The sequence below is a fragment of the Microcaecilia unicolor genome, chromosome 2 (genome assembly GCF_901765095.1).
Source record: "Microcaecilia unicolor chromosome 2, aMicUni1.1, whole genome shotgun sequence".
Classification (NCBI taxonomy): Eukaryota; Metazoa; Chordata; class Amphibia; order Gymnophiona; family Siphonopidae; genus Microcaecilia; species Microcaecilia unicolor.
The window spans coordinates 440,962,774-440,990,677 of record NC_044032.1 but is presented as its reverse complement, the minus strand read 5'-3'; the positions used below and the strand labels follow the sequence as shown (position 1 = coordinate 440,990,677).

The window sequence follows — 27,904 nt, the reverse complement described above, 5'->3', positions numbered from 1 at the left end:
AGAAACAGCAAGTCGAGTGAAGCAGTGGATGTAGCAGGTAGAAATAGAGTCAAAAGCTAAGGTGTGTTAGGAGAGCAGGGGGTGGACTTGGCAATTATGCACTTAAGTACCAATATTCAGCACTTAACCGCCTAAGTCAAGGACTCAATCAGACAGCATTAAAACACAGTCTAATCTTTATGTGGTGTCGCTTAGGCAGTTTTAAGTGCTGAATATTGCAATTAACCACATAAGAAATAACTTGCCACATAAACTCAGATATTCAATGCTGGCATTGAAAAACTACTACTACTACTAATCATTTCTATAGCTCTATTCAGTGGTGTGCTGGAGCCGGCTCGCACCGGCTCACAAGAGCCGGTTGTTAAATTTTCTTCCGACTTGCGAGCCTGTTGTTAAAAAGCGTGAGCCGGCTCTGGCTCTCCTCCCTCCCTCCGGATCTGGTCCCTCACTGACTCCTTGTCTTCGGGGCAGGCAGTCTTGCCTGCCTGCTGCCAGCGCTGACTCTCCCCTGCTGCCGGTTTGCGCTTTAAAAATGGCCGCCGAGAATTCCAGAGGCGGCCTCGCGAGACTTCTGCTGAAGTATTGGCGGCCATTTTGAAGCGCGATCCAGCAGCGGGGGAGAGTCAGCGCTGGCAGCGGGCAGGCAAGATTGCCTGCCCGAAGAATTCGAAGGCCAAGGAGTCGGTGAGGGACCGGATCCGGAGGGAGGGAAGGAGGAGAATTCGCTGAACAACTCGGGAGGGGGTGGCAGGGGAAAGAAGGGAGTCGCTGGGCATGGGTGGATGGAGGGGAGAGAAGGGTCACTGGGTATGGGTGCATGCAGGGCAGGGGAGAGGAGGGTCACTGCTGGATATGGGTGGATGGAGGGCAGGGGAAAGGAGGGTCACTGGGTAAGGGTGCATGCAGGGCAGGGGAGAGGAAGGGTCGCTGGGTATGGGTGCATGGAGGGCAGGGGAGAGGAGGGTCACTGGGTATGGGTGCATGCAGGGCAGGGGAGAGGAGGGTCACTGGACATGGGTGGATAGAGGGCAGGGGAAAGGAGGGTCGCTGGACATGGGTGGATGGAGGGCAGGGGGAGAGAACGGTCGCTGGACATGGGTGGATGGAGGGCAGGGGAGGGGAGAGAGAAGAAATGCTGGACATGGATGGAGGGGAGGGAAGAGTGAGGAAGGAGATGAGATGAGGGAAAAGGAAGAGAGGAGAAAAACTGCACATGGATGAAGAAAATAGGCAGAAGCTGAGGACCAGAAATGAAGAAGAAAGGAGGAAAGGAAAGAAATAAATGGAAAGGAAGCCCTGGAAACGGAGTTAAGGGTGGCAAGTGCTATCTCCATAAAAACGCCTTGTCACCTCTCTACCCCCATTCTACAACTGCATCGGATCTCCTCCAGGCCCAGGTTCGCACTGATCCCCTTTCCCTCTCGCCACCTGAGTTCCAGCCCCCAGCAGCAATGAGGACATACCAGGCCCAGCACCAGTACTAACTTCAGCACCAAGGAGCCTTCCAGCTTTTCCGCTCGCGGAGGCCTTGTTGGTACCGCCTCTCTGATGCATACATGTTGGATAGGAACTGAACAACGGGGCCCTTCATAAGCACATAGGCTGGAAGGCTATTTGGTACTGAAGTCAGCACTGGCGCCGGGTCTGGTACTTTCTTCTTGCTGCTGGAGGCCTGGCATGGCAGTGCAGGTGGTGGCAGAGGAAGGAAGGGAGATTCAAGGAGAAATGTTGGAGGGAGGGAGGGAGAGAGAGAGAGAGGGAGCAGGCAATGTTGGACCGAGGGAAGTGGGTGATGCTGAATGGATGGGATGGATCGAGGGAAGAGAGTAGAAGAAATGGAGAAAGGAGAAATACTGGGCATGGATGACGGGGAAGGGAAGAGAAAGGGGAAATACTACACATGGATAGAGAGGAAAGTAAGAAAAGAGGAGGAACTGCACATGGATGAAGAGGAATTGAAGTAAAAGGGAAGAAATGAACATAGATGGAGAGGAAGGGAAGAAAGAGTAAGGAGATGTGCGTATTGATGGAGAGGAGAGGAAGGGAAGAGATGAAATGTTGCACATTTCATCTCTTCCCTTCCTCTCCATCAATGCACATGGATGAAAATGAAGGAAAAAGAGAGGAAGATGTACAAGAATGGAAGGAAAAAGTGGGAGGATATGCACATGGATGGAAAGAAGGGGAAGGGAGGAGACAGGAAAAGCTGCACATAGATGGAGAAAATAGGCAAATGCAAGATCTCTCAGATCCACTTTATACTTCCTCCAATCAAGTTCACAGAGGAACTGGCTTTTACTTGTGCATTTTCCTGGATTCTCCGCTGCCTCGGAGATGGGGCTCCAACTTGCTCCCAACCCCCCTTCCCCCCATGGTATGCTCAACCCTTTTGTCTGCCCCCCCCCCCCCCCATGGCACACACACCCCTTTACTCTGCCCACAAACCCCCCATGACGCATTCACCCCTTTATTCTGCCCCCAATTTCCCCCCCACACACACTCTATTCACCCCTTTAATCTGCCCCCAATCCCCCAGTGCACACACACCATTTTTCTGGCCCCTTCTCTTTTCATGAAGCTGATTACATATGACTGAGAGTATAAATAAAAACGACTCCTTCCGGTTATTGCTTTTCACTACCGGAGTCATAGGAGCAGAAACGCCATGTTATGAGGTTAGTGGTTTTAAGACTTGATTTTTTATACACAGACCTACATTGAAGAATGATTACTTATATTAAGGTTGATATGGTATCATTATGTTTATTCATAGATATCGTGATTAGCCAAAAAGTTGCTTGGCCCCCTGAAGAAGCTTATTATATATAGCGAAACGGAGAGCCCCGTAGGGCAAGATTAAAAAGCTAAGTAACATTAAATACTTTTTCCAATGTTTGATATTAAATAAAGATAGTGAGCAGAGTTTTTTCATGACCGAGGATTATAACGGAGTCCAAAGTTTGCTGGCGTTCGAGCACATGAAGCGTAGTAACGCCTAGCTTGGACTGATGAGGTCATTTTCTCTGCTTATAATACACTATAGATAGTAAAGGATACCATTGAATGCCTTGATTGGAATTTCAGCTCACCATTGCCCTTCTCTTTTCAGCCACGACGCTCTCTCTCTCTCTTCCCTTCCCCTGCTGAGTTCCACGGCAAGGAGAAAGTGACCCACTGCACCATAGGTCACTTCCTCTTCCTGTGCTGACTTTGACCCAACTGTTTATGTGAACTGCGGGATCCTCTTCTTCTTGCCATGCGGGCTTAGCGCTGGAGGGGAAGAGAGAGTGAGCAGAGCCGCTGCTTTCCGTACCTCTTCTGAATTCTGCACAGTATGTGATAAATTCTACGCGGGGTGGGAAATTGCGCAGAACTCCACCAGGAGTAACACATAGGAGTGATGAGTGAGGTGATCAGATTTATGGATGACAAAAAATTATGCAAAGTCATTGAAATGGCAGAGGATTGCAAGGATCTGCAGAAAGATCTGGTGAGAGTAGGAAAGTGAAGGTTGACATTTAATGTGAACCACTGTAGACTGATTCACAAAGGGAAAAATAATCCCAACCACAGGTACAAAATTCTGGGTTGTGAGTTAGGAATCACCACCCAAGAAAAAGATTTTTGGAGTCTTTGTGGACAGTAATTGACATTTTCAGTAGTGTGCCATGGCTGCTACAAAAGCAAATAGAATATTAGGGATTATCCAAAAAGGAATGGAGAACCAAACTGAGATTATGCCTCTCTATAAATCCCTGGTGCATCTGCATCTTCAGGGGCCAATGCAGAAAGCACGACAGTGAGTTTAATGTGGTTTTACTGGCTGATCAATGCAGAAAGGGTTTTGACATTGATGTTAACTCAAGTGGAAACCCTTACTGCACATGGCACTAAAATGCATGGTAATGTGGTTACTTTGGATTCTACAGCCACGCAATATAAAAAAGTTTTTCACATGTGTTGTGCGTGGAAAACTTTGCTAGGTCCAGGCCAGCATAAAAGGTTGGTTGAGGGAGTGGCTGTCTAGCAGCACCCCCTCTCTCACTCCAACCTGACCACCCTGCCTGGATTGCTTTCTGTAATGATGCCAGTGGGCCCCCTCCTCCTGATATTAAATTTTTTTTTTTTTAAATGATAACTTGCCCCGGTAGTCTAGTGGCCTGCCCTCTCCTTACCCACACTTCCAAACACCTCCCTGATGTCTAGTGGGACCCCACCACTTCTTGCTCATGCCTCCTCAGACCCCGTATCTTAAATGAGGCAAGAGCGATGCCCAATTGCTCCTGTCTCCAGTGCCACCATCTTCAAAATGGCAGAGCCCTGCCCCGCGCCCTGCTATATAAGGGAAAATTTTCAGGGACCTTTTTGGAAGTGGGAGTATGGAAAGAGGGAGGGAGACCAGCAGACTACCAGGGTACATTTTTTTTAAATTAATATTGTGGAAGAAAGAATCAGTTACCTGTGGAGGTGGGGGGGGGGGGGGCTACACTACCACCTTTCACTCTCTTTTCCCTTACTTTTCTCTGAACATTACTAATTGTAAGTGTACAGATACTATTTGTAACTGACACCCTGGAATGAACATGTCTTACATACAGTGGTGTGCTGGTAAATTTTTAACAACAGGCTCTCTCCCCGGTCCACCTCGGTGCCCCCCCCCCCCCCCCCATCCACCTCTGCGCCCCCCTAAAATTGCAGAGTTGGCTATAGCCGGGGGGGGGGGGGGGGGCAATGCATTACTCTCTCCAGGAAAAAAAATGATCCCAGGTTCCAATCTAATTCATGTTTAATGTGGGATAAAATGCCATAAATAAGTAAATAAATATAAACTTTTAATGTTGAGCACCTGATTCTCAAAGTGAACATATTCTAAACACTATAATGAAAATAAAATGATTTTTTTTCTACCTTTGTTGTCTGGTGACTGTTTTTCTGATCATGCTGGCCCAGTATCCGATTCTGCTGCTATCTGTCCTCTTAACTCCGTTTCCAGGGCTTCCTTTCCATTTATTTCTTTCCTCCTTTCTTCTTCATTTCTGGTCCTCAGCTTCTGCCTATTTTCTTCATCCATGTGCAGTTTTTCTCCTCTCTTCCTTTTCCCTCATCTCATCACCTTCCTCACTCTTCTCTCCCCTCCATCCATGTCCAGCATTTCTTCTCTCTCCCCTCCTCTCCCCTGCCCTGCATGCACCCATACCCAGCGATCCTCCTCTGCCCTACCCTGCATGCACCCAGATGTGCAGCAGTGACCCTTCTCTCCCCTGCATGCACCCATGTCCAGCAGTGACCCTCCTTTCCCCTGCCCTGCATGCACCTATGTCCAGCAGTGTACCCTCCTCTCCCCTGCCCTGCATGCACCCATGTCCAGCAGTGACCCTCCACTCCCCTGCCCTGCATGCACCCATACCCAGCGACCCTCCTCTGCCCTGCATGCACCCAGATGTCCAGCAGTGACCCTCCTCTGCCCTGCATGCACCCATGTCCAGCAGTGTACCCTCCTCTCCCCTGCCCTGCATGCACCCATACCCAGTGACCCTCCTCTGCCCTGCCCTGCATGCACCCAGATGTCCAGCAGTGACCCTCCTCTCCCCTGCATGCACCCATGTCCAGCAGTGACCCTACTTTCCCCTGCCCTGCATGCACCCATGTCCAGCAGTGTACCCTCCTCTCCCCTGCCCTGCATGCACCCATACCCAGGGACCACCTCCATCCACCCATGCCCAGCAGCGACTCCCTTTTCCCCCCTGCCACCCCCTTCCAAGTTGTTTCGTGAATTCTTCTCCTCCCTCCCACCCTCCCTCCCAATCCGGTTCCTCACCGCCCGCTTGTTTTTTGAATTCTTCGGGGCAGGCAGTCTTGCCTGCCCGCTTCCAGCGCTGACTGTCCTCCCTTGCCGACTCGCGCTTCAAAATGGCCGCCGAGACTGCAGCCAAAGTCTCGCGAGGCCGCCTCTGGAAGTCTCGGCGGCCATTTTTAAAGGGTGAATCGGCAAGGGAGGACAGTCAGCGCTGGAAGCGGGCAGGCAAGACTGCCTGCCCTGAAGAATTCAAAAAACAAGCGGGTGGTGAGGCGGATCCGGAGGGAGGGAGGAGGGAGGGAGGAGAGCCAGAGCCGGCTCGCTATTTTCAACAACCGGCTCGCAAGCCGGAAGAAAATTTAACAACCGGCTCTTGCGAGCCGGCTCCAGCACACCACTGCTTACATAACTCTGTAAGCCACATTGAGCCTGCAAATAGGTAGGATAATGTGGGATACAAATGCAATAAATAAATAAATAAATAAAAATACCAAGGAAATTTTTGGAAGTGGCAGTAGGAAGAGAAGAAGATGGAGAAGGCACTTGACTACCAGTGCAATTTTTCTTGAATATGAGGGGAATGGGGGATCAGTTGGGTCAGGTCAGGCAGGAGATCAGAGTTGATGCAGACCACCAGCAACATTTTTTTTTTTTAATGTCACCCTTCCTGTCAGTGCCTGAGCAGTGATTGGCTCAGGCACTGACAGGAAGCATGACATTTCACAGTGAGATGTGGATTACTGTGCAGTTTTAACAAGGCAGAAGTTTGCTTGCTCTTTGCTTATAGCATGCCATGGTAGTTTTGGAGCAATAATTTTGTGGTAGAACTGTGCACTGAACCAGTCCCTGAGTATTGTGTGCCGTTCTGCTCACCCCCTTCTTAAACAGGATGAAGTGCAACTAGAAGAAGTTCAGATAAGGTCAACAAAAATAGCAGAGGATGGAACACCTTTCTTATGAAGAAAGGCTACACAGATTATAGATTTTTAATTTGGAGAAAAGTTGACAGAGGGGAAATAATAGAAGTTTATAAAATTATGAGCTGAGTATAATAGTTAAATGGAGAACAGTTGCTTAACCTGTCAAACAACACAAAAACAAGAGGACACTCCATGAAACTACCAGCAGACTAAAAACAAACCACAGAAAGTTCTTTTTACACACAGCACCTAAGCTGTGGAATCTGTTCTTGGAGGACATGGTCAAGGTGACTAATATAGCAACATTCCAAAGAGGACTGGACAAGTTCCTGGAGGAAATGTCCATAAAAAAATGAATAGCCAGGCAGACTTAGGAGAGCCATTGTTCACCCCTGGAAATAAACTATGGGTATAGGTTTACTTTTTGGGATCTGAGACGCATGGCTTTTCTTGTGTTCTTATGATATTAATGAGCATGAGGTATATTGTGATGTATATGAGATTTATCAGTTCTTTGGAATTATATTCAGCACAGTTCCCCTATAGTGAGGATTCCCAGATACTTCAGAAGAGCACTGTAAATATTGTTTACTAACTTTTGGGAAAACATCTTCCCCTACTGGGGAGCACAGCCCGAACTCAGCTAGAATGATGTGTAGCAGGAAGGGTAGAAATGTCGTATCCTTCTAAGGAGTGAGGGGTTCCATCAGATTTTACCAGCTGTATTCTTAAGTGCAAGTTGTGACAGTCTGAGGGACAGTGCACCACAAATTAAAAGTGATACACAGAGTTTAAATTTCAATTTCTATCAAAATCAGATATTGTTCTGCGTTGTAGCTCTCTCTTTCCAACTTAGTTGCAAAAGAAGGTTTTGTCTGAAGAGCCACCAGAATGTGGATGGGGCAAGGAATTGCATGGAAGCCACCAGAGCCTGCAGCCTCCTAAGGGTCAGTCTCCCAAACATATCATGCATTCCCACATGCAGCAATGGCCTCAAATGGCCTATCTATCCCATTATGATTATTCAAAGATTACAAATTTCACTTGTCAACAGTTTAGCAAGGGGATGGTATACTAATCTTAGGAGTAAAATTGATCTATAATCCATCAAATCTTCCAAATTTACCTGTCTCCTATCAGGTCAGGATGGGCAGAGAGTATCTTAGAAGCATCTGATCCAATATCAAAATTCTCCCGGCACATTTGGTACAGGCTGACCTGAAACAAAGGAGTAAATCTATTCATTAAAGACAAACAGCAACAAACTTCACCCACTGCAGCCTGTAACGACTATGTTAATACCATTCTGCACAAACTAGACTCATACCAATCACTAGGAATGTGCCTTCATCTGAAAATGAAATGAAAAATACAAAGAATAAGGCTGGTTTGTTTTCAAATAAAATGAATGAAATATTCATTTAATTTGTTTGTTTTTTCATCGGTCTACTTGAATCACGTTTAACCGGCCAACCACCAATATTCAGTGGCACTTAACCAGGCAGTGCCGCTGAATATCAGCACTAACTAACCAACCTGAAACTGGGCAGGAAAGAGGCATTATAGGGGAGGAGCCAGCAGGAGAGAGGCGTTACAGGGGCAGAGTCAGGGAGGAGCCAGCAGGAGAGAGGCGTTACAGAGGCAAGGTCAGGGAGGAGCCAGCAGGAGACAGGCATTACAGAACTCAGAGGCAGATGCACTAAACCTTAATGAGCATTTAACAACCCTCCAACGAGGAAATTTTGATCCACTGCATGCATCAAAGGGCTTTTACCGACGAAGCTAGCAGCTAACGAAAACGGAATGCAGATGAGGGATTCTTCTACAAACCCTATTGAAATGACATGCACTAACCTTTTCCGATTCGTTTAACGCACGAAAACACTGTGAAATCTAACGAGAGGTCTGTACCTCTCGTTAGGGCTGTCTGCTACAAGTTTACAAGTGAAATCTATTAAAAAAAATAACTAGGGGGGCGAAAACGTGCGTCAGGGGCGTCCTTTATTGATGCCCCAGGTCGCCGCTGCTCCCCTCTCCCTCAGCACCAAAAAAGAAAAAAAATCAGGAGGGAGCAAGGGCGCTCGTCATGAGCATCCTGTATGGACGCCTTGCCCCCCCCCCCCCCCGCTGCTCCCCGCTTCCCCCCCCCCCCGCACGAAAAATCTCCAATTTTAGCTGCCCTGGGCCGGCCCTCCTCCCTTCCTGTGTATTCTCCCACACTAGCTCCGCCTCCCGCCATGCTCCGGTCCCGTGCCCCGCCCCCGCCGCCCCCCATTAGGTCATTGCCGCCGCTCCCCCCCTCCAACGACCCCCCCCTTTGCCTTACCGGCCCGTGCAGCGCCTCTCACCTCTGCTGCACGGGCAATAACAGCTGATCGGCGATTCAGCAGGCCTCCTCAGACATCCCTTCTTTCTTCCTGGGCCCGCCCTCCTCTGATGTCAGAGGAGGGCGGGCCCAGGAAGAAAGAAGGGACGTCTGAGGAGGCCTGCTGAATCGCCAATCAGCTGTTATTGCCCATGTAGCAGAGGTGAGAGGCGCTGCATGGGCCGGTAAGGCAAAGGGGGGGTCGTTGGAGGGGGGGAGCGGCGGCAACGACCTAAGGGGGGGCGGCGGGGGCGGGGCACGGGACTGGAACATGGCGGGGGGAGGCGGAGCAAGTGTGGGAGAATACACAGGAAGGGAGGAGGGCCGGCCTGGGGCTGGGGCTGCTAAAATTGGAGTTTTTTCGTGCGGGGGGGGGGAGGAAGCGGAGAGCAGCGGGGAGCAGCAGGGGGGGGGGCAAGGCGTCCATACAGGATGCTCATGACGAGCGCCCTTGCCCCCTCCCGAAACACACGTTTGTGGGGTTTTTTTTGTTTTGACATCTGTGACATCTTTGTGGCATGCGCAGAGCAGCCAGCATAACGCTCGGCTGCTCTGTGCATGCTTTTGGCGCTGATTAACGACGGGTTTAACGATTCTGTGATAAATCCTACTTTGCAATACCGATCCGAACATTTCTGGAGCGTTTTTGTACTGCATTCCTCGTTAAAATCGTTAAGCACTTTCATGTTTTTTATTTTTTAACGTTTGATTGATGCATCTCCCCCTCAGACTTTATAAAACTGTACAGTACTTTTATTTTTTTTTTGTTTTGTAAACAATTGTTGCAGAAATATTGTATATTGTCTCTGTCAATACATATAGCACTGTAAATAAAAAAAAGTTTTCACACTTGGTCTTTGACTCTATTTTATTTTTGTTCCAGTTATAAGCACTCTATTTATATGTGGTCACATAACATTGACTCCCAACTACTGTGTACTAATGGTGCTCCACTATGATAGGAAATTAAATAAATGGAAGAACAAAATAAATGAAATAAACTTGGAAAACAAAATTAATATAAGAGTAAATGAAATGAAACATCAAAACAAAATAATTTTTTGTTTCACGCACATCCCTACCAACCAGTTTTGTTGAGTATGACCTGTAACAACCAATCGACCAATAAACTCCTTCACTGAAGTATAAAGTCCTTTCAGTAAAATGCCTGAACTGTACCTTGTCTTTGGGAAGCAGTGGTCTGATTGTATATTGGTGGCTATTTGGGAAAAGTGGAGGTGAATGATTGAAGAGTTCTCCATTATTTCCCACAGGCAGCAGCATCTGAAAGAGAGAAAATGTGTTACAAACTAGACAGGATCAAGTCCATACTAGAAAGTTGCAAGTGGACAGAAATCTTACCTGTCCCTGCCTATCCCTCCTGGAATTTTATCCATCCCCATCCGTCCCCACTGGAATCTTACCCATCCCCACAAGAATTCAATGGTAAATTTTAAAAACTTCTGGTCGGCTCTCTCTGTCTCTCTCTGTGTTCGAGCCACAACATGGCAGGCAAGGAAGAAACAGAAGTTGGAACTTGGAACACTCTGGTGCGCACATGTAAGATTTGTCTCCGATTTACTGGCACTGTGTGCTGAAAGGTCGCCACATGCACACGCCAGTAGGTCAGCTGACATCTGATGCTTGTGCCTGTGTCAGAGCTGAGATCTGCGCATCAGCCCAGGAGCAGCGAGGATTAATAGTAACATAGTAAGTGACAGCAGACAAAAACCTGAATGGTCCAGTCTGCCCAACAGTCACACTCATTATCAATTCATAATTAAATCGACAATGAGTGTGATATTATATACTTGATTATGGTCTTTCTTTGGTGTTTCTGGGTCATAGACCATAGAAGTCTGCTCGGTCCTATCCTTATGTTCCAGCTGCTGCAGTTGTCGACGAAGCCCACTCCAGCCTATTTGTCTTCTCATTTGTGGGAAACAGACCATAAAAGTGTGTCCAGCACTGCCCTCATGTTCCAGCCACTAAAGTTGCTGTCTAATTCCTTTCCAGCCCATGCTAAACCAGATTGCCATATATGACACAAAGACCATATATAAGTCTGCCCGGTATCAGCCCTAGTTCACCACAGCCGGAGTCACAATCTAAGCGTCACTCAACACATCCACACATATACAGCCATTTAAGATTAGGTTTTTTATAACTTTCATTTTCTAATTAGAGATCCTCTGTGTTCAGCCCATGCCCATCACCATTCGTGTCTCTACCACCTCCTTAATAGAGACTTTCCGCTTCTGTGCTGTTAAAGCAAGGAGGAGGAGGAGACAACACTCAAAGAACTTGATTCCCCATGGAGGCGGGCTTAATGGCGTCATTTGTATGCAAATGACCTCATTAATATTTATTAATGATGCCATTCATATGCAAATTGACATCATTAATATTTATTAAATCCATTCATATGCAAATGACTTTGAGCGGTTTTTGGGCTGGTTTTGGGCGTGGAAAATTTCTTCCATCTGGCAACACTGTTGATAAGTGAGAGGCTGGCACAAGTGCTGCATACACTTCCACAGGAACCCTGCAGGAACAGCTTCTGTCCCCGCGCGAACCCTGTTCCCAAGCAAGTCTCTAGTCCATACAGTACCTGCCTATTCATGCACTTCTCCACCTCCATCGAACAAAGGCTATGCATAAAGCCCCAGAGTATGACAAAAAATAACAAATTATCCCATAGTGATTTACAGACAGAAAACATACACTCCAGCATTAAGCAACACAAAAAATTAGAAAAGGTAATAAAATGTGTATGTATACAGACTAATTTTTAAATATGGTTTATGTTCTTGAGCACTCATACCAATAAAATCAGAGTAGATGTGTGTTGGTATTTCAGACACTTCCCTTGGAGAGATATTTTGGTCAAGAGAATAGAATCTATAATGAAATCTCTCCTTAAGCAGAGGTTTAATGAGAAATTGGGGAGAAAAGAGACCTTTGGACACTATGAGTTTTAAAAGCAGAGTTTTTCTGTATTGTATTGAGAAAATAAGAGAGGTTTCTAACCGTCATTTTGCTTGGCAGCTACCCTGTGCAGTAGAAATGCATCAATTTTATGGAATGTTACATGGCTGAGCTAAGCAGAGAGGGAGGTGAACAGCACCTTATGTTAATTATTCACTGAAGGAGAGACAAGCAGACTGATGGAGCCACATTTATACATTTTCGGGAATATTATCCACTAAAGGGGATAAAAGAAAATGGGTTTAGTAATGTAAGCACACAGAGGAAGGATAGCCGAAACTAATCAAGGGGTCAGAGAATTTAATAAAAGAGAAACATAGAGACAATGACCTGTTGACTGGGAAGGTGACTTTGAAGGCATGAGGATGTGCCCAAGGGAAGTGTGGGAAACCTCTGGGGTGCGGATCAGCACCAGAAGCCCAGAAGAGCAGAGGAGGTAGCTCCAGGGAACACATTCAGCACCCTGAGCTTGGCAGCAGAGATTGGTCAAAACCAACCCGCCTCAGCTTCCCTTGAAGGAGTGTGTGAGAGAGAAGACCAGTGGTGAAAAATGGTGAAAGGGCAGATAGTTACATATTCCTTTACAACACTAAAGGTTGGTGGATTGGCAGATTACGAGATATATGAAACAGCTACACAGCTGCTTCTTAAAAGAAGCACCAGTGGGAGTTCATCTGGAACTGTTTAGAGGTGTTCCAGTTCTTCTAATGGAGAAGGAGATCTCCACCATATTGATCAGAAATCAATATACAGAACATCCCAGAAGGAAGTATCTATAATAACCAATGTGTCAGGGAGCTGGGAGACAGGATTACCCACTGCACAAGATTTCCTTGACATTTGGATCATGTTGAATTTTACTTTTCTGTATGGATCATTGAATTAGATGAATTCATACAAACTTTCAAGTAATTCACATCCACCAGTAAACTGTTTTCTTTTGCCACAACTCCATCCTGTGTGATCATGCAGTTATACTGGCAAGTACCAGAAGACCTCTAAAGACCTAGCAATCTGGAAAGACTTGTTTTTCCCCCTGCGAAGAAGAGACCCAGGAACTTGGGGTGTCCAATGGCCTCTGATCTCTAGATGTGCCCTTGTTTCCAATCAGAGCGTGGAGATGGGGTTACATATTAACTAAAAGGGCAGTGGCCTCTGTTTGGAATCCTTCATATTCTCACATATAGCTCAGTTCATGCCAATGTGTACCTGCTTGTGCCAGGACTAACCAAAGATCATATGCCAATGGGCCACATATCATCCCTGCAGAAAAGATATACCCTGTAAAGTACCATGTAACAACTTGTGAATTAACAATTTAACCTATATTAGCACCTTTCAAATCAAAGGCAGACGTTATACAGGGGAAAACAGGAGAGGCAGTGTGAAGCTATGACTGTCCAGGCTTTTGAAGAAGGAAGGACAGCTTGTCTTCAATTTTTCTCCATTGATTCTCACTCAACTGTGTGAGCTGAAACTTGGAGTAAATCAAGGAAGGTTCATATTTCAAGGACTAAGGGAAAGAGAAGAATGTGTAGCAACCAGGTACTGTGATACCATTTCTAAGTGAAAAAAAAAAAAAGAGGCTTTCACAGGTTTCAGTCAGGTTTCTAAGGAAAGACAGCGAGCTGGAAATGGTCTCACAGGACCTGGTTGGCAGGCAGATTCCTGGATGAATTTCTCTCTCTCTTAGACCTTAGAATAACAACGCTTCTGAGTCTGGGCCTTTTCTGGAGGGTGATGTCTCTTTTCCTATACTCCAGTGGCATGAGAAGTTGTACTCTTATTTTTATTTCTATTTTGGACATTTAAACTATACATTTTCTGCTTTGGGATTGAGAAATTCTAACAGCTGAACCTACATAACTGAAAATCCTATTTTTAATCCTCTGTAAAGTTCAATTTGTATGGAACAACACATCCTGTGGAGACTCTTTACTGAAAATACCGTTTTTGATCTCCTTAATTTCCACAGCTTAGGGTGACCCCCATAAGAAGAAGCTTGAATGTAGGACCTCAGGGAGTTTGATAGTGCTCTGCAAAACTCAAGTGTGGCCCCTTATTGATCAACAGAGAGTACCCTGAAAAAAGGAGGCCTTAAAATATTTAAAAAAAAAAAAAAAGGTACCAAACTGGGGCCAGATGCAACCCCTACTTTCCACTGTAGCTGAAACAGAAAAGAGAAAGCAAATTCACAAACGTTTCCAGGTTGATAACTGGCATGACCTGACAGAAAGTCATCACTGCTGCTACACTCAATGGGCAGAATATTTGAGCGGGCATTTCAACCATGGAACCACCCCTCTTTAGTTGTCCAAGTATGGCTTACGCATAAACATAGTATAAACATTTATCCTATGTTTCCCAGAACACATTTTATGTTTAAATCTGTTTATTGACGTATCATATAAAATATCCCCAGAACACATTTTAATGTTGTACCTGTAGCTCCCCAGCAAGGCCCCCTCTGTACACCCACGGTTCAGCATCCATTCCCAAGAATATTGGCGAGGAGTTGCTACGGCACCCTGGAAGAGACAAAAGTAAAGGAAAAAATGAACATGAAACGGACATGAATCTACTGCACATCAAACATATTTTTCATTCCTTGTGAAGACAAGATGTAACCCCATCCACTTCCTTCTCTAAAATTCTTGCCCCAAGGTGATTCTTTTGCATTTTAAATAAGTTTGGAATAAACGAGGCACACCACTGGTCACAAAAAGATGTTTAGGTGGATTACAGCCAAAGCCTGAACTATTTTAATGACAAAGAAAGACTGATACTCTTATTTCTTTCTTTAAAATTATAATTAGACATATTCCAATCATGAACAAATCGCACTTAATTTCAGACTTGATTTTGAAAATAGGGTTGCTATGCATCTAAAACATAGAAATGTATCTTTATCCACCGAAAACAGGGCACTATGAGGCTCATTTTCAAAGCACTTAGCCTCCCAAAGTTCCATAGAAACCTATGGAACTTAGCCTCCCAAATTGCTTTGAAAATATGCCTCAATGTTGCCTAAGCAAAAAATAGCATATCTTTGACACGCTATGAAAATGCTCCAGAAGGCCCCTCTTTTGTGAATGCAAATGCATGCATATAGTGAAATCAAGTATATTTTTTTTAAAGTGCATGAAATCGATACCGAGTATGTACAGCCAACTTATGCAAAGAGCTCTTTATTTTGCATGCCTATGTGCTAAGTAATTTTTTGAAAATATAGACGTTTATGGTTAATCGGGAAACAAAACTACACACATTTGGGAAGATATCAATGCTTGGTTAGGAAGGAGGAGAGGAAAAGAAAAAAGAGAGAAGGAGAGAGAGACAGAGAAAGAAAGAGGGCATAGGTTAGATATTATTGTATTAGATTGCTCTTATATACTGTGAAACCTTATGCATACACTGGAAGCAGCCTCTCCAGGATCCCAGGGAGTCCTGCTCACTCAGAATTCTGCCATCTGCAAGGCGAAAATGAACAAAAAGTCATCCCAGTGTGCTGGATAAAAAAGAAGAAAGTAGCAATGAAAGAGTCTGGAAATGCAGGGCCACATTAGAATCTCAATAGATTAAATATTAATCATTTAACCCTACTCTCTGTTTTCTATCTTGTAACCAGGTCTTAATCCACAATTGTAAGTAGAATACTATGCCATACTTTGTATTGTTATTTGAATATTTTTACTGTTGTAATTGCCTATTGCTTATGTTTGATTTATTCTTACTGTACACCACCTTGAGTGAATTCTTTCAAAAAGGCGGTAAATAAATCCTAATACATAAAAATAGGACACTCCCTCCTCTGTCTCAACTGGTCCAGATTAGGGATGAGCAATTATTTTAATATTAAAGGTACAATGTGATGAATGAGCTCATTTCTGGTTCAGTTTCTTCAAATGAACTGAATATCCCTATGGCCAAAAAATATTTGTTTTCATTCATTTTCAATCCTTTGTAGTCTATGAAAAACAGCCTATTTCTCCACTTGCTCAGGCATAGCAGAGCTGCCTTGGAAAGGTGCAAAAAAAGAGTGACTTCAACAGTTATATGGGAAAACTTTTAGACAAGCAGCCAAACATGCCTATCTCAGCCTCACTTGTTCTAAATCCCCTGGCTGATGATATCAGCATGGAACTGGAGGGGAAAAAAAAGCAACATCATTTTCAGTTGATTTCTCTCATGGGTTTCAGAGGGATAGGGTAGCTTGTTAGCTTCCAGTGAGGACAGCTGAACAAAAAGAAGTTTAAGGCTGATGAAATTTTTCAGTTTTTGACAGAACTAAAGCAAATAGTATAATACTCGTTGCGCAAGTACAGGCAGAGAGGAGCTGGGATACCTGATTCAGTCTGTGTCTGGAAAAAAAACTAAGACTGTGTGTGCTGCAACTGCAGACTATACAGCAGAAGACAGAATCCTCAGTGAGGGGCTTAACTTGTGAAAGAGCAGAAGTCTGGCAGAGATAAGGCAGAGAATGTAGGGTAAAAAGCACATACAAGATCTTTGTGGGTATGAGAGTTACTCTACTAATAAAGACTGGCACTCTGAGGGCAATTCTATAAAGGAGCACACTTCTGTGCACCAACACTGCATGGCAGACTACAGGCCAACCAAATTTGCTGAACCTGCCCGAAATCCAAGTTTGAATTTCAGCTGAAAATGCAAGTGCATTTTTGGCTGAAACTGAAACAACCTCCTCTCCCCCCCACACACAAACCAAGTTCTCTCACCCCCCCCCCCCCCCCCCCCCCCTCCAGAGACAGCAGGTCTCATTGAGTCACCGTCGCCACTAATCCCAACCACCACCCACAGAGACCAGGTCCCCAGATCCTGACAGGCTAGGCTGGCCACCCACCCTGATTTCTGTTGGCCTCTACGCCAGACTTTAGTAGTAGAATGTCTCTCAAATCCACAAACATAATCAATGCGTATATGTTCCCTTTACCCTACCTAGTAATGATGCTGTGACACTGAAATACACTGGGCACAGCCTCTCATATCTGTACAAACATGCAATAGAAGTAATAATATTAAAAGCCACCTCAAGTTAGACAGCAAGCATGCGCATAAATGCCAATATTCTAGTCATTTATGCAAGTAAATAACAGTGATCTGGCTATTCTGTAAATCTTTGATAGCAAGTAGGTGGGCATTCACATGAATGCAGTCTGGGCAGAACATGGGCAGGATGTACATTTATGCACACAACTTACAGAATACTGTGTTACATATGTATCTCCTGAATCTAGGTGCAAACATTTACACCAGCTCTATGGCTTTTATTGAGTGTTTGTGCCTTAACACATCTGTTCATATCAGTGGCATAGCTTTGTGGGGCCTGGGGGGCCTGGGCCCCCGTAGATTTGGTCCTGGACCCCCCTGCCGACCACCTTCTCGACCCCCCCCCTCCCGCCGCCAACCCACCGTTGCCTGCCTTTGCTGGCGGGAGACCCCAACCCCCGCCAGCCGAGGTCCTCTTCTTCCCGCAAAAGGCTTCCTTCTGTTTCTGATGTCCTGCCTTTTGCGGGAAGAAGAGGACCTCGGCTAGCGGGGGTGTTGGGGTCCCCCGCCAGCAAAGGCAGGCGACGGCGGGTTGGGGCGGGAGGTCGAGAGGGTCGGGGCAAAGTTGGTGGTGGCGGCGGGGTCGGCAGCACCGGTGGGGGTGGGGGGGGGGGCTAAAATGTGCTCCCTCACCTCAGGCTCTGGACCTCCTTCCCGCAGAAGTCTGGTTACGCCCCTGGTTCATATATACCCAGTTACACTAGTATTCTATAAAGAAAAGTAGGCCCAAATAGGTGCCCTCTAGGTGTCTAAATATAGGTACATGGTAACAGAATTGCCCTTTACCTGATAGTGCTAGGATGGAGCAAGGATACAGGCAGTCAGAGGCAGCTGCTATCCATGTATCTATGCGGATAACATTAGAACTGCAAAAAAGTTCTAGTTTAAACCGCACAGCTGTCCAGATAGTGGTTGCATACTGTTGCTATCAGTACAGCTAGGGCTGGTCACCACTGAATACATGTATTCAGCGCCACCAACTCTGTTGATAGCAGTGCTGAATGTATGTGGATAATTTAAATTTCACAGCTGGTGTTTAAAACACGCACTGACTACAGCGTTTGAATACTGACTGATAGATTTAGAGCTGAATTTTGATGTTTCTTTTTTATTTTTAATTAGAGGTGGCAGTTTCAGTGATTAGTTCTACAAATTATCAGTGCACTTAATTACTCTGCTCTTTAACATGCTATTTGAATTCATTGTTTTTTTTTTCCTTATCTCTGAAAATTATGGTTATTTCATGGTTTCTATTGGGCATATTTCTGGCTTTTCATCTTCTATGTATTTTTACCATGAGAGACCAATCCATTCCTCTGTTTGATTTTCAAAGATTGACCACAGTATTTCTCAATAGTTTATTTAAAACTCGTCAGTTCATTGAAATTTTACCCTAACTCGATTGGTGTTGCTTCCCAAAGACCACTATTGCATTTTATCTTGATATCAGTGGCCAACACCATATCTTTTAATTTTTCCACCCTTTTCTGGAGTCAAATACAAGAAAATTTTAGAAGATTCTTTTAGTTATCAGGCAGTACTAGTAGCGCTTTAGAAATGATTAGTAGTAGTAGTACACTTTTGGCTCTCTTTACTTTCTGATATACAAGCTTCCCTCCGTTACTACTTTTTTATAAGAATTTGAAAACATATTTATTTTAAAAACTTTTTGCTCGATTGCTTTCTGGAACTGCTCTTTTCCCCTCTTTTTTTCTTTTTAGATTTTTGTTAACCATTTTTAACCGCTGTTTTGTGGGAGCTAGTGGGATACAAGAACCATATTACATCACATTACTTAAAGCCTGATATAGAGATACGATCGTCAAGACCCTTAGAAAAGTCAGAAATACACACCCAGCCACCTGATGAAGGCACTGATAATCAACACCATGTTCCTGATGTCCGAGATGTACGGGTAGAGATCATACAGCAGTGCTCTGTTGGCAGATTTCATGAAGCGCCCGTGCAGATGGACGATCTTCTCACACTGCAGCTGGAACTTGTACGCCTGAGACCTCCACTCCTCACCCTTTCCAAAAGGATATTAAAAATTGTTATTAACAACTATAGGAGCATGTCCATTGTCTCAAAAGTAAACAAGAAATCCTAAACTTCTAACTCTTCAACCCTTTCCCCCAAACTTCAAGATAAACAATCTGATAATACAAAACCCTTTCAACATGTCTGTGTTTTCTCCCCCATATTCTATTAAAGTTTAAAACAAAAACAGGTATATCAATACAAATTTGCTCCGCCTCTATTATCTGGGAAGGTAAAGGTACACTGGAAGGGTTTCAGGGAGTAGAGATATAATATTTTGTGCTTAAAGAACTAGGGGCCCTGTTTACTAAGGTGCGCTAAAATGTTTAGCGCGTGCACAAAATTAGCACGTGCTAACCGTGTAGGTGCCCATAGGAATATTGTGCGTGCCTACATAGCGCGTGCTAAAAATGCTAACGCGCCTCTAGAGCAGCTTAGTAATAAACAGGGCCCTATGAATGTATCTCATATATATATATATACATACATACATACACCAGGAGCGTAGCTGCTATGGGGCCACGGGGGCCTGGGCCCCCGTACATTTGGCCCTGGACCCCCGTAGCGACGCCCCTCTCAACCCCCCCGCCAACCCGCCGTCTGTACCTTTGCTGGCGGGGGACCCCAACCCCCGCCAGCCAAAGTCTTCTTCCTGCATTTGGTTTCTTCTGAGTCTGACGTCCTGCTGCACGTACAACGTGCAGGACGTCAGACTCACAGAAACAGAACAAAGCCTTGTGATCTGCAGGGCTTCATTCTGTTTCTGTGAGTCTGACGTCCTGCACGTTGTACGTGCAGCAGGACGTCAGACTCAGAAGAAACCAAACGCAGGAAGAAGACTTCGGCTGGCGGGGGGTTGGGTCCCCGCCAGCAAAGGTACAGACGGTGACTGATGGCGGGTGGGTCGGGGGGGAGGTCAAACGTTGGAGGTGGTGCTGGCGGCGGCAGGTGGTATCGGCAATGGCGGAGGGGGGTGTCAGCGATGGTGCCGGGGGGGGGGGGGGGTCGGCTGCGCCGGGGGGGGGCTAAAATGTGCCCCTCACCTCGGCTCTGGCCCCCCCTACCGCTGAAGTCCAGATACGCCCCTGAATACACACACACATGCATGCATACACATCTTTGATTGATTGTTGGTGTACTGCAAAGAAAATCTGAAATAAAAATAAAGATTAAAAAATTATAGGAGTATGAGGAAGAATAAAAGAGTATGTTATAAGTCTACAGCCTGCACTTGGCATGATGGCTGCTTGCACAGCACACTACAAAGAATTATGAAGCATTTTAACCATTCTGCCCTTGCGCTGTGGCATGCAATGAGTCAGTCAGAATATCAGCAAAAATTCTGAATGCTCTAGGTTACCAGATGGGGAAGTTTGTAGTCAAAACCTTAGCTGAGGGGAGACATGATAGAAGTCTATAAAAAATACTGAGTGGAGTGGAACAGGTTGAGGTGAATTGCTTGTTTACTCTTTCCAAAAATACAAGGACTAAGGGGAACGCAATGAAGCTATCAAGTAACACATTTAAAACATATTTCTTTATTCAACAAATAATTAAACTCTGGAAAGTGGGGTTTAAAAAAAAAAGTTTGGACAAGTTCCTACAAGAAAAGTCCATAAGCCATTATTAAGATGGGCTTGAGAAAAGCCACTGCTTATTTCCTAGGATAAGCATCATAAAATCTGTTTTTACTAGTCTGGGATCTTGTCAGGTATTTCTGACCTCGATTAGTCACTATTGGAGACAGGATACTGAGCTTGATGGACCTTTGGTCTGACCCGATATGGTAATAACTATGTTCTGATGGGGAGCAGAACATCTATTTCCAGGAATGTATGGATACTGGAAACATAAAACTGAAAGGTTCACTAGAACGACAGAAATGTATTGAATCATGAGACAATGTGCCAGCATCTTAGATGGGCAGGAGCCATTAAAAAAAATATTTAGGGGGTAATAATCAGCTCACGGCAATAAACAGCTTGTACTAACCCCCAAAGGGAAGTTATTAAAGTGGGCTACCATAAAGATGGGTTATTTTACCACAAGTCATGCTATGTTTGCATAAAATGGGATTGCAGCTGACCAGCTGGCTCCACCCCTGGACTGCCCCTAACCTAACCATTTAGGGAATGGACAGTCAGCGGAGATATTCAGCGACATATCCAATTAAGTGCCACTGAAAATCGGCAGCCAGCCAACTCAGCAGGGTTTAATGGACAGGAACATCCCCTGCCCAGTTAAACCCTTTTGAACATCAACCCCTTGTATTTCTCACATAAAAAGAGTTCAAAGCACCTATATAACTAGCTTATAAAATTTCCTGTGGGCCATGAATCCTCAAGAGATTTCAACAAATCAGTAGTAACAGGTTGACGTTCCATTCTGTTTTTCCAAGGACGACACCAACTGCTGCTTTCATTGGCTTTTTCCGCTAAATATCTCAGACAGTCAGCAGTAGGTTTTCTGTTGCTCTCTTCTATTAGAAAGCTGTTTCTTCTTTCACCTCATACATTTTATCAATCATTGTGGCAATGGTGTGTTAAAAATGACTGAAAAACCTGTGAATAAAGACTCGGGTTGCTAAAAGCCCAAATAAGCTGGCGGTAACTAATAGGTCGAAAAGAAATTAGACGTACCTTTTGACTGTCACTCTTCCTGCCATTAATACTGACCAGGTCACTGTGTGCTCTGAGCCACTGGAACTCCCTGAGTAACTGGCCAGCTTCTTCCCCATGTTCATAAGGCAGATAGTATAGGTCTACCAGAGTCCTTAGGTCACTCTGAGACAGCTGATCATGAGCTAATGATGGTGCCATCTCATTTACTATAATTTGTTCTCTTATCTCCGGACATTTGTTTAACGAAGTATGTACACCATTGGCGGGGAGCATCACAGGACACTCTCTGGCAAGTCTGTTCTCATTAGACGACCCTTCAGTAGAAATGTTTGAGTATTCCATTCTGCTGTCAGCCTGCATGGAAGGACAGTTGGGAGGGACACCCATCACAGAAACTTTTCCATTGTCAGTCACCATCCTGTGTTGTTTTTCATGGTCCAAAGAGATTGGTAAGATATTCCCAGAGGTTTGGTTATGGCTTTTTTCCTGTTGTGTTGACAACAGTTCCATTCCATAATCCTCCCTAATTACAAATGGCTGACTTTTTTCTTTCCACAAAGGATCTAGGCTAGCTGTCTCCACTTCTGTTTTAGAAGATGAATTTAGAAGTTGGAGGTTAGAAAGAAAGATGGAGTCCTTCGATTCCATACAATCCTGGCTAGTTTTACTAGACTGTACTGATACTGAGCCAAAAGTACTTCCTCTCTCAGTCCAGGGCTTGAGGGCTGTCTGTGACTTAGGGTCCATGGTGTCTGTTTTAAGAATAGCTAAATGGGAATGTCGGCCTGTTCAAAGAAAAGGGACAGAGTTATAAATTGCTAACAACTCCCATCACCCCTTCTCCTCCCTCTGCCTCCTGAACATATACCATAACTAAGAACCTATAGCATAGTAACAGCCAATATCTTACCTGGCTCCAAGCACTGCTGTATCTCCTTCACCCAGTCTATCAAAGCTTCATCTAGGGCCTCTTGTGCACTGTAGCTCATCTCCCATTCTGACTCCATGTCCTGTGAATCTGATTCCCCCGTCTTGAAGCATTCCACAGCAAAGAATTCTATCCAAAAAAAGAGGGAGACAGAAGACCATTACTCATAGAAACCACCCAATAAAGAAGAAAACATGTACGTATGGTTATCCAAAAGGCCCAGTAGGACAACCAGGTTTGTATTCCTTTCTTATGCCTCACACTGACTAGGCACAGATACTCTGGTACACTGATTCTCAACCCAGTCCTTGGGGGGACACCCAACCAGTCAGGGATGTTCAGGATATCCACAATGATTACGCATGAAATAGTTCTGCATATCAAGGAGGTAGTGCATGCAAATCTCTCTCATGCATATTCACTGTGGATATCCTGAAAACCAGAATGGCTGGGTGTGCCCCAAGGACTGGGTTGAGAACCACTGCTCTGGAGAATATTGTCCAGGCATCACACTACTGGCTGCCTCAACTGAAGAACATGCATCTCACCTCCAAAGTCAGAGGAAGTCTGTTTGTCTTAGTATCCTGACTGGAGAAATGAATAAAAATAACCAGACACACATAAGATGGTAGCAGAAGTATGTAGAAGTAAAAAAAAAAAACTATAATTCAACAACATTTGAGGTATCACTCACCGCAAATACTTTTTAAAAGGGAGAGAGTTTGCTTAAGCAGTTTGGTGGAACCATTGAAATACACCTTTCTGGTATCTATTGCCCCAATGCAGCCCTATAGTGGGCAAAATGCGGCCACGACAAGCAATCTGTTATACCCTCATCTGTTGTTGAATTAAAGTTTTGTTTTGGACGTTACATACTTTGGTGTTTCCAAACCTTATTTCCTTGGACCACATACGATGGTGTCTAAAGAGTTTCATTTCAAGTATCCCTATAAAAAAATTTGAGGGTAGGACAGTCAGTAATGCCCTTCCTGACTTTATGAGGCTGATATTCAGAGCTATAGCCCGTTTAAATCACCTGCCCCACCTAACCGCCGATATTCAGCGGCACTAAACTGGGCAGTGCCACTGAATATCGCCTCTGACCAGCCCTCAAAAAAGTGGGCTGGTCAGGGGCGGACCAAGTGCCAGCGATATTCAGCCAGGGCCCACTTAAGCGTGCCCCGGCTGAATATCGATCCGAGCCACACACTTGGGGGGGGGGGGTTCATTTTTAAACTGACCCCCCCCCCCCCGAGCCCCTAACGCATCGCATCCCTTCCTCTCCCCCTCCCAATCCACATGCCACTCCATGCAGGGCTTCCCGGGCCTACCTTAATCCTTGGCGGTCCAGTGGTGGTTGTTGGGGGGCAGCAGCAGAGCCCCATCGCCCCTGCCCCTTGCGGCAGCTTTGCAAAATGGCTGCCGTTACCTCTTGCGGCAGCTCGCGGTACCAGGGCATTGAGGGGAGTGGCACTATTTGTGGGGCAGAGTGGCTTGTGGGGGAGTGGCACCATTTGCAGGGAGAGTGGCTTGTAGACACAGGTTGGGAGGGGGAGAGGAAGGAATGCGACACGTTGGGCGCATGGGGAGATTTAAATTTTTTTTTTTTTAATTAAAAAAAAAAAAAAAAAAACTTATGTGGCCCCGGCCTAATATTCAGCTGAGCCCACATAACCCTTATGCAGGCTCAGCTGAATATCAGCCGGGCCCGCATAAGCTGCAGCAGCCTGCCCCGATAGTCAGTGCCAGTGCTCAAACCTGGACCAGCACCGAATATCGGAGAATAATTTAGCCAACAATGATCAGCGTTTAAAAAAACGCTGACTGCTGCTGGCTGAATATTGGGGGGTATATTTCTAGTGCAGAAGGAGTGAGGCTGAGATACCAAAGGAGAATCAAAGAAAGATTCTGAGGTCAGAATAAGGGGAGAAAGAACACATTTAAAAAATTTATAACTTGTACCATCTACCACTGTGAGCAGTTCACAAAATAACATTCACAATAATATCAACATAATAACTGAAACAGATACGTCAACAGTGCACAATAAATAAAATCATTACAGAGCAAAATCAAAAACCATCAAAAGCTTGTTGGTTAAAAAAAAAGGCTTTTAACTGTTCCTGAAGTAGAGTGAAAATGACACAAATGCATTGGGAGTGAACTCCAGTTTAGTAACTGCAGCCATAAATATCTTCTCCCTGTTAGAGACCGCACAGCATCCAGACTACTTGCAGACTATCTAGTATAAAAAAAAAAAAAAAAAAAGACTCACATGGTTTACAGAATATGACATGCGGAGACTGACACACCAGTCATTCACAGTCAATACCAGTAGTTACAAAGGGCACTGTTTAATAAGCTGCGTTGTTTAGTGACAATGCATGTTAATTTCCAGTAGCACACACTAATTGATAACAGCACAGCTTACCACAAAAATGAATCAGGCACAATACAAGAAACATGGTAATGACCAGCAGTGCATTTAAATGTAAGCAAAGCAACTCATTAATATACAACATGGTAACGTTTCACAAGCTGCTTATTGTAGGAAACTGAAAAGATGTAATTCACTCCCTTCCCCCCCCCCCCAAAAAAAAAAAAAACTTGTCAGAACACTAACTGCCCAACCGCCGAAACAGCACCTAACCGGCTATCCGGCGATATTCAGCGCTGTATATCTGCCTATCTGGCGCTGAACATCTCCAGTTAGCAGATTAAAGATTGACGGTTATATCACACGATATAACCAGCTATCCCGCAATTTTCATCGCAGAGCCAGCTACGTTTGGCAGCCATATTTTGCTGCCACAATAGGTGGAATAATTTTGGCAGGCTCCAACTTAACCGTCCAGTGCTGAAAATCAGCTTGGTCAGTTATGGTGAAACCAGCCAAAGTTAAACCGGATATTCAATGTTAGTCACCAGAAACAGCCTGGCACCGGGTTTAGCGGGGACCATGGGAGACAGTCCAGCTGTCTCCTGCGGTCTGAATATCGGGGCCTAGTTCTTTAGTCCATGTGCCAAAACACATTGGTATGAGGTTTTCCAGGATTCAAACTCCATACATCAGAGACCTGGATTCCAGCAGCTGAATTACAGAGGACACTTAGTAAATTTCATTGCTCATTATTATAATATTTTTACTGTTTGTTCTTTACATTATCCAGTGTTTTTAAATATTCATTTTTTTATTTTATATCATGTTGTATTTGTAAAGTATGCAAATTGCATGTGCATTCTGTTTCTTTTCATGTCATTATTTGGATTTATTATTGTTTTTATAAATATTGTTTTTGTATTGTTTTATTTGTAGACTCCTATGTAGGCCTTTTGGCCGAAACACAACATTGTGTCGAGTCAATATATTGTTTAATAAAATTCAGTTCATTTTCATTGAGAGCCAGTCTCTGGGATTCCTGGTTTTTTACCCACTTCTCTGTTATTTTGTAATTATCCGTGGAACTTCTTCGAGTTCTCCACGTTTGTGGATTCTCTATTGCTTAAATTCAAGGAACCATGAGCTCCAGTGGTAGAAAGAAATGCCACCCTCTGGAGGAACCAGCAAGAGGTGTGTCTAATCAGTGATCATATATTTCCATTTCCATTTATTAGTTCTTATATCCCATATTATCCGACAAATGACATTTCAACGTGGCTTACAGAAGGTTACATAAATATACAGAATGTAACATAAAATATACCATACAGGCATTTGGAAATTGGGTAAATAAAGGTTACTTTACAGAATGTCACACGTCCCTGCAATATGCCTAGCTGCAAACTGTGCCAACATATCTCACAGGATCCTACAATCACTCACATGGGAAAAACATTCAGCATAAATGGAGCCTTTACATCCTCAAATGTGGTATATATCATTCAATACAAAAAGTGTGAAGAGTGCTATATTGAAGAAACAAGCCAGATGCTAAAGACGAGGCTCAGTTTACATAGATACAATATTAAACATTCCAATGCCAATCAGGGTGCCACCTCTATGAGACAGCACTTTACAAAACCAGAACACTGCATCAATGATCTTATGGTAAGAATACTAACAGGAAATTTTAAGACACTCCAGGAACAAAGACTTTGAAGTTAAAATGATAAAATATTTTGACACCCACCAGACAGGACTTAACAAAGATATGGGTTTTCTAGCCCATTATCCTATATAATAATTCTCACCACCAATGTTCTAAAGTAGCTGCCTGTGTCCATGGCTCCTGGAGTTGCTGAGCTAGGCTCCGTAGCCAGGCTGATGTCACTCACAGCTGATTCCCAGGCAGGGGGAGGAGTAGGGAAACATGCGGAGCAACTTGAGTGCGCTGCTCAAACACCCCCTTCGCGCATCACCCAAGCCCCCCCCCCCCCGGCACATCAAACACCCCCCTCCCCCCCCCCGAAGCACATCAAGCCCCTCGCCACCCGCAGCTGCCACTAGTAACGCTGTCCGGCCGCTGCTGCTTCTCCTGTTGAGCAGCAGCGGCCGCTAAAAAAGAAAAAAAAAGCCATAAATGTTTTTAAACCTGAAACGCGGCACCGTAGACAGCCATCAGGCATTGGCTGTCGGCTCTGCAGCCGCTCCTCCTCTCGCCTCCACGTCACTGCCCCTGGAGTAAGACCCCGGAGAAGCGCAGCGACGTGAGAGGCGAGAGGAGGAGTGGCCGCACAGCCGACAGCCAATGCCTGATGGCTGTCTACGGTGCCGCATTTCAGGTTTTAAAACATTTATGGCTTTTTTTTCTTTTTGTAGCGGCCGCTGCTGCTCAACAGGAGAAGCAGCAGCGGCCGGACAGCGTTACCAGTGGCAGCTACGGGTGGCGAGGGGGTTTGATGAGTGGGGGGGGGGGGAGGGCAGGGGGAGTGGAGGGTCGCTGGACATGGATGGCTGGAGGGGGGGCAGTGTTGAAGTGACTGCACTATATCAAAAGTAGCACTATATATACAGATGAATTTACACACTGCAGCCATTGCTTAACTTAATGGCTTGGCATCCCGCAGGAGATATACTGCATGTGTGTTTTATAACTTTGGAGTTTGTTTTTGATATACTCTGGCTTTCAACATTCATAAGTCCGATGCCTGTTGTTTTATATTGGCAAGCCCTGAAGGCGGCTTTATGCTGAAACACGGCCAGTGTAGGGTCAGGTTTCTCTTACGCCTCTGGCG

At 45.0% G+C, this 27,904-nt stretch overlaps 1 protein-coding gene across 5 annotated transcripts in view; it reads right to left on the bottom strand.

Moving 5' to 3' along the window:
- LOC115461201 (protein O-GlcNAcase-like) overlaps positions 1–27,904 on the bottom strand; it is an 83,002-nt gene that overhangs the window by 18,731 nt on the left and 36,367 nt on the right. For all 5 annotated transcript variants that reach the window (XM_030190862.1, XM_030190864.1, XM_030190866.1 and 2 more), the window contains 7 exons: positions 22,712–22,858; positions 21,820–22,586; positions 18,995–19,169; positions 15,487–15,543; positions 14,516–14,601; positions 10,265–10,369; positions 7,847–7,938 (listed from right to left, as the gene is read on the bottom strand). In XM_030190862.1, the coding sequence (XP_030046722.1) occupies positions 7,847–7,938; positions 10,265–10,369; positions 14,516–14,601; positions 15,487–15,543; positions 18,995–19,169; positions 21,820–22,586; positions 22,712–22,858 (1,429 nt within the window). The remainder of the gene's footprint in view (positions 1–7,846; positions 7,939–10,264; positions 10,370–14,515; positions 14,602–15,486; positions 15,544–18,994; positions 19,170–21,819; positions 22,587–22,711; positions 22,859–27,904) is intronic.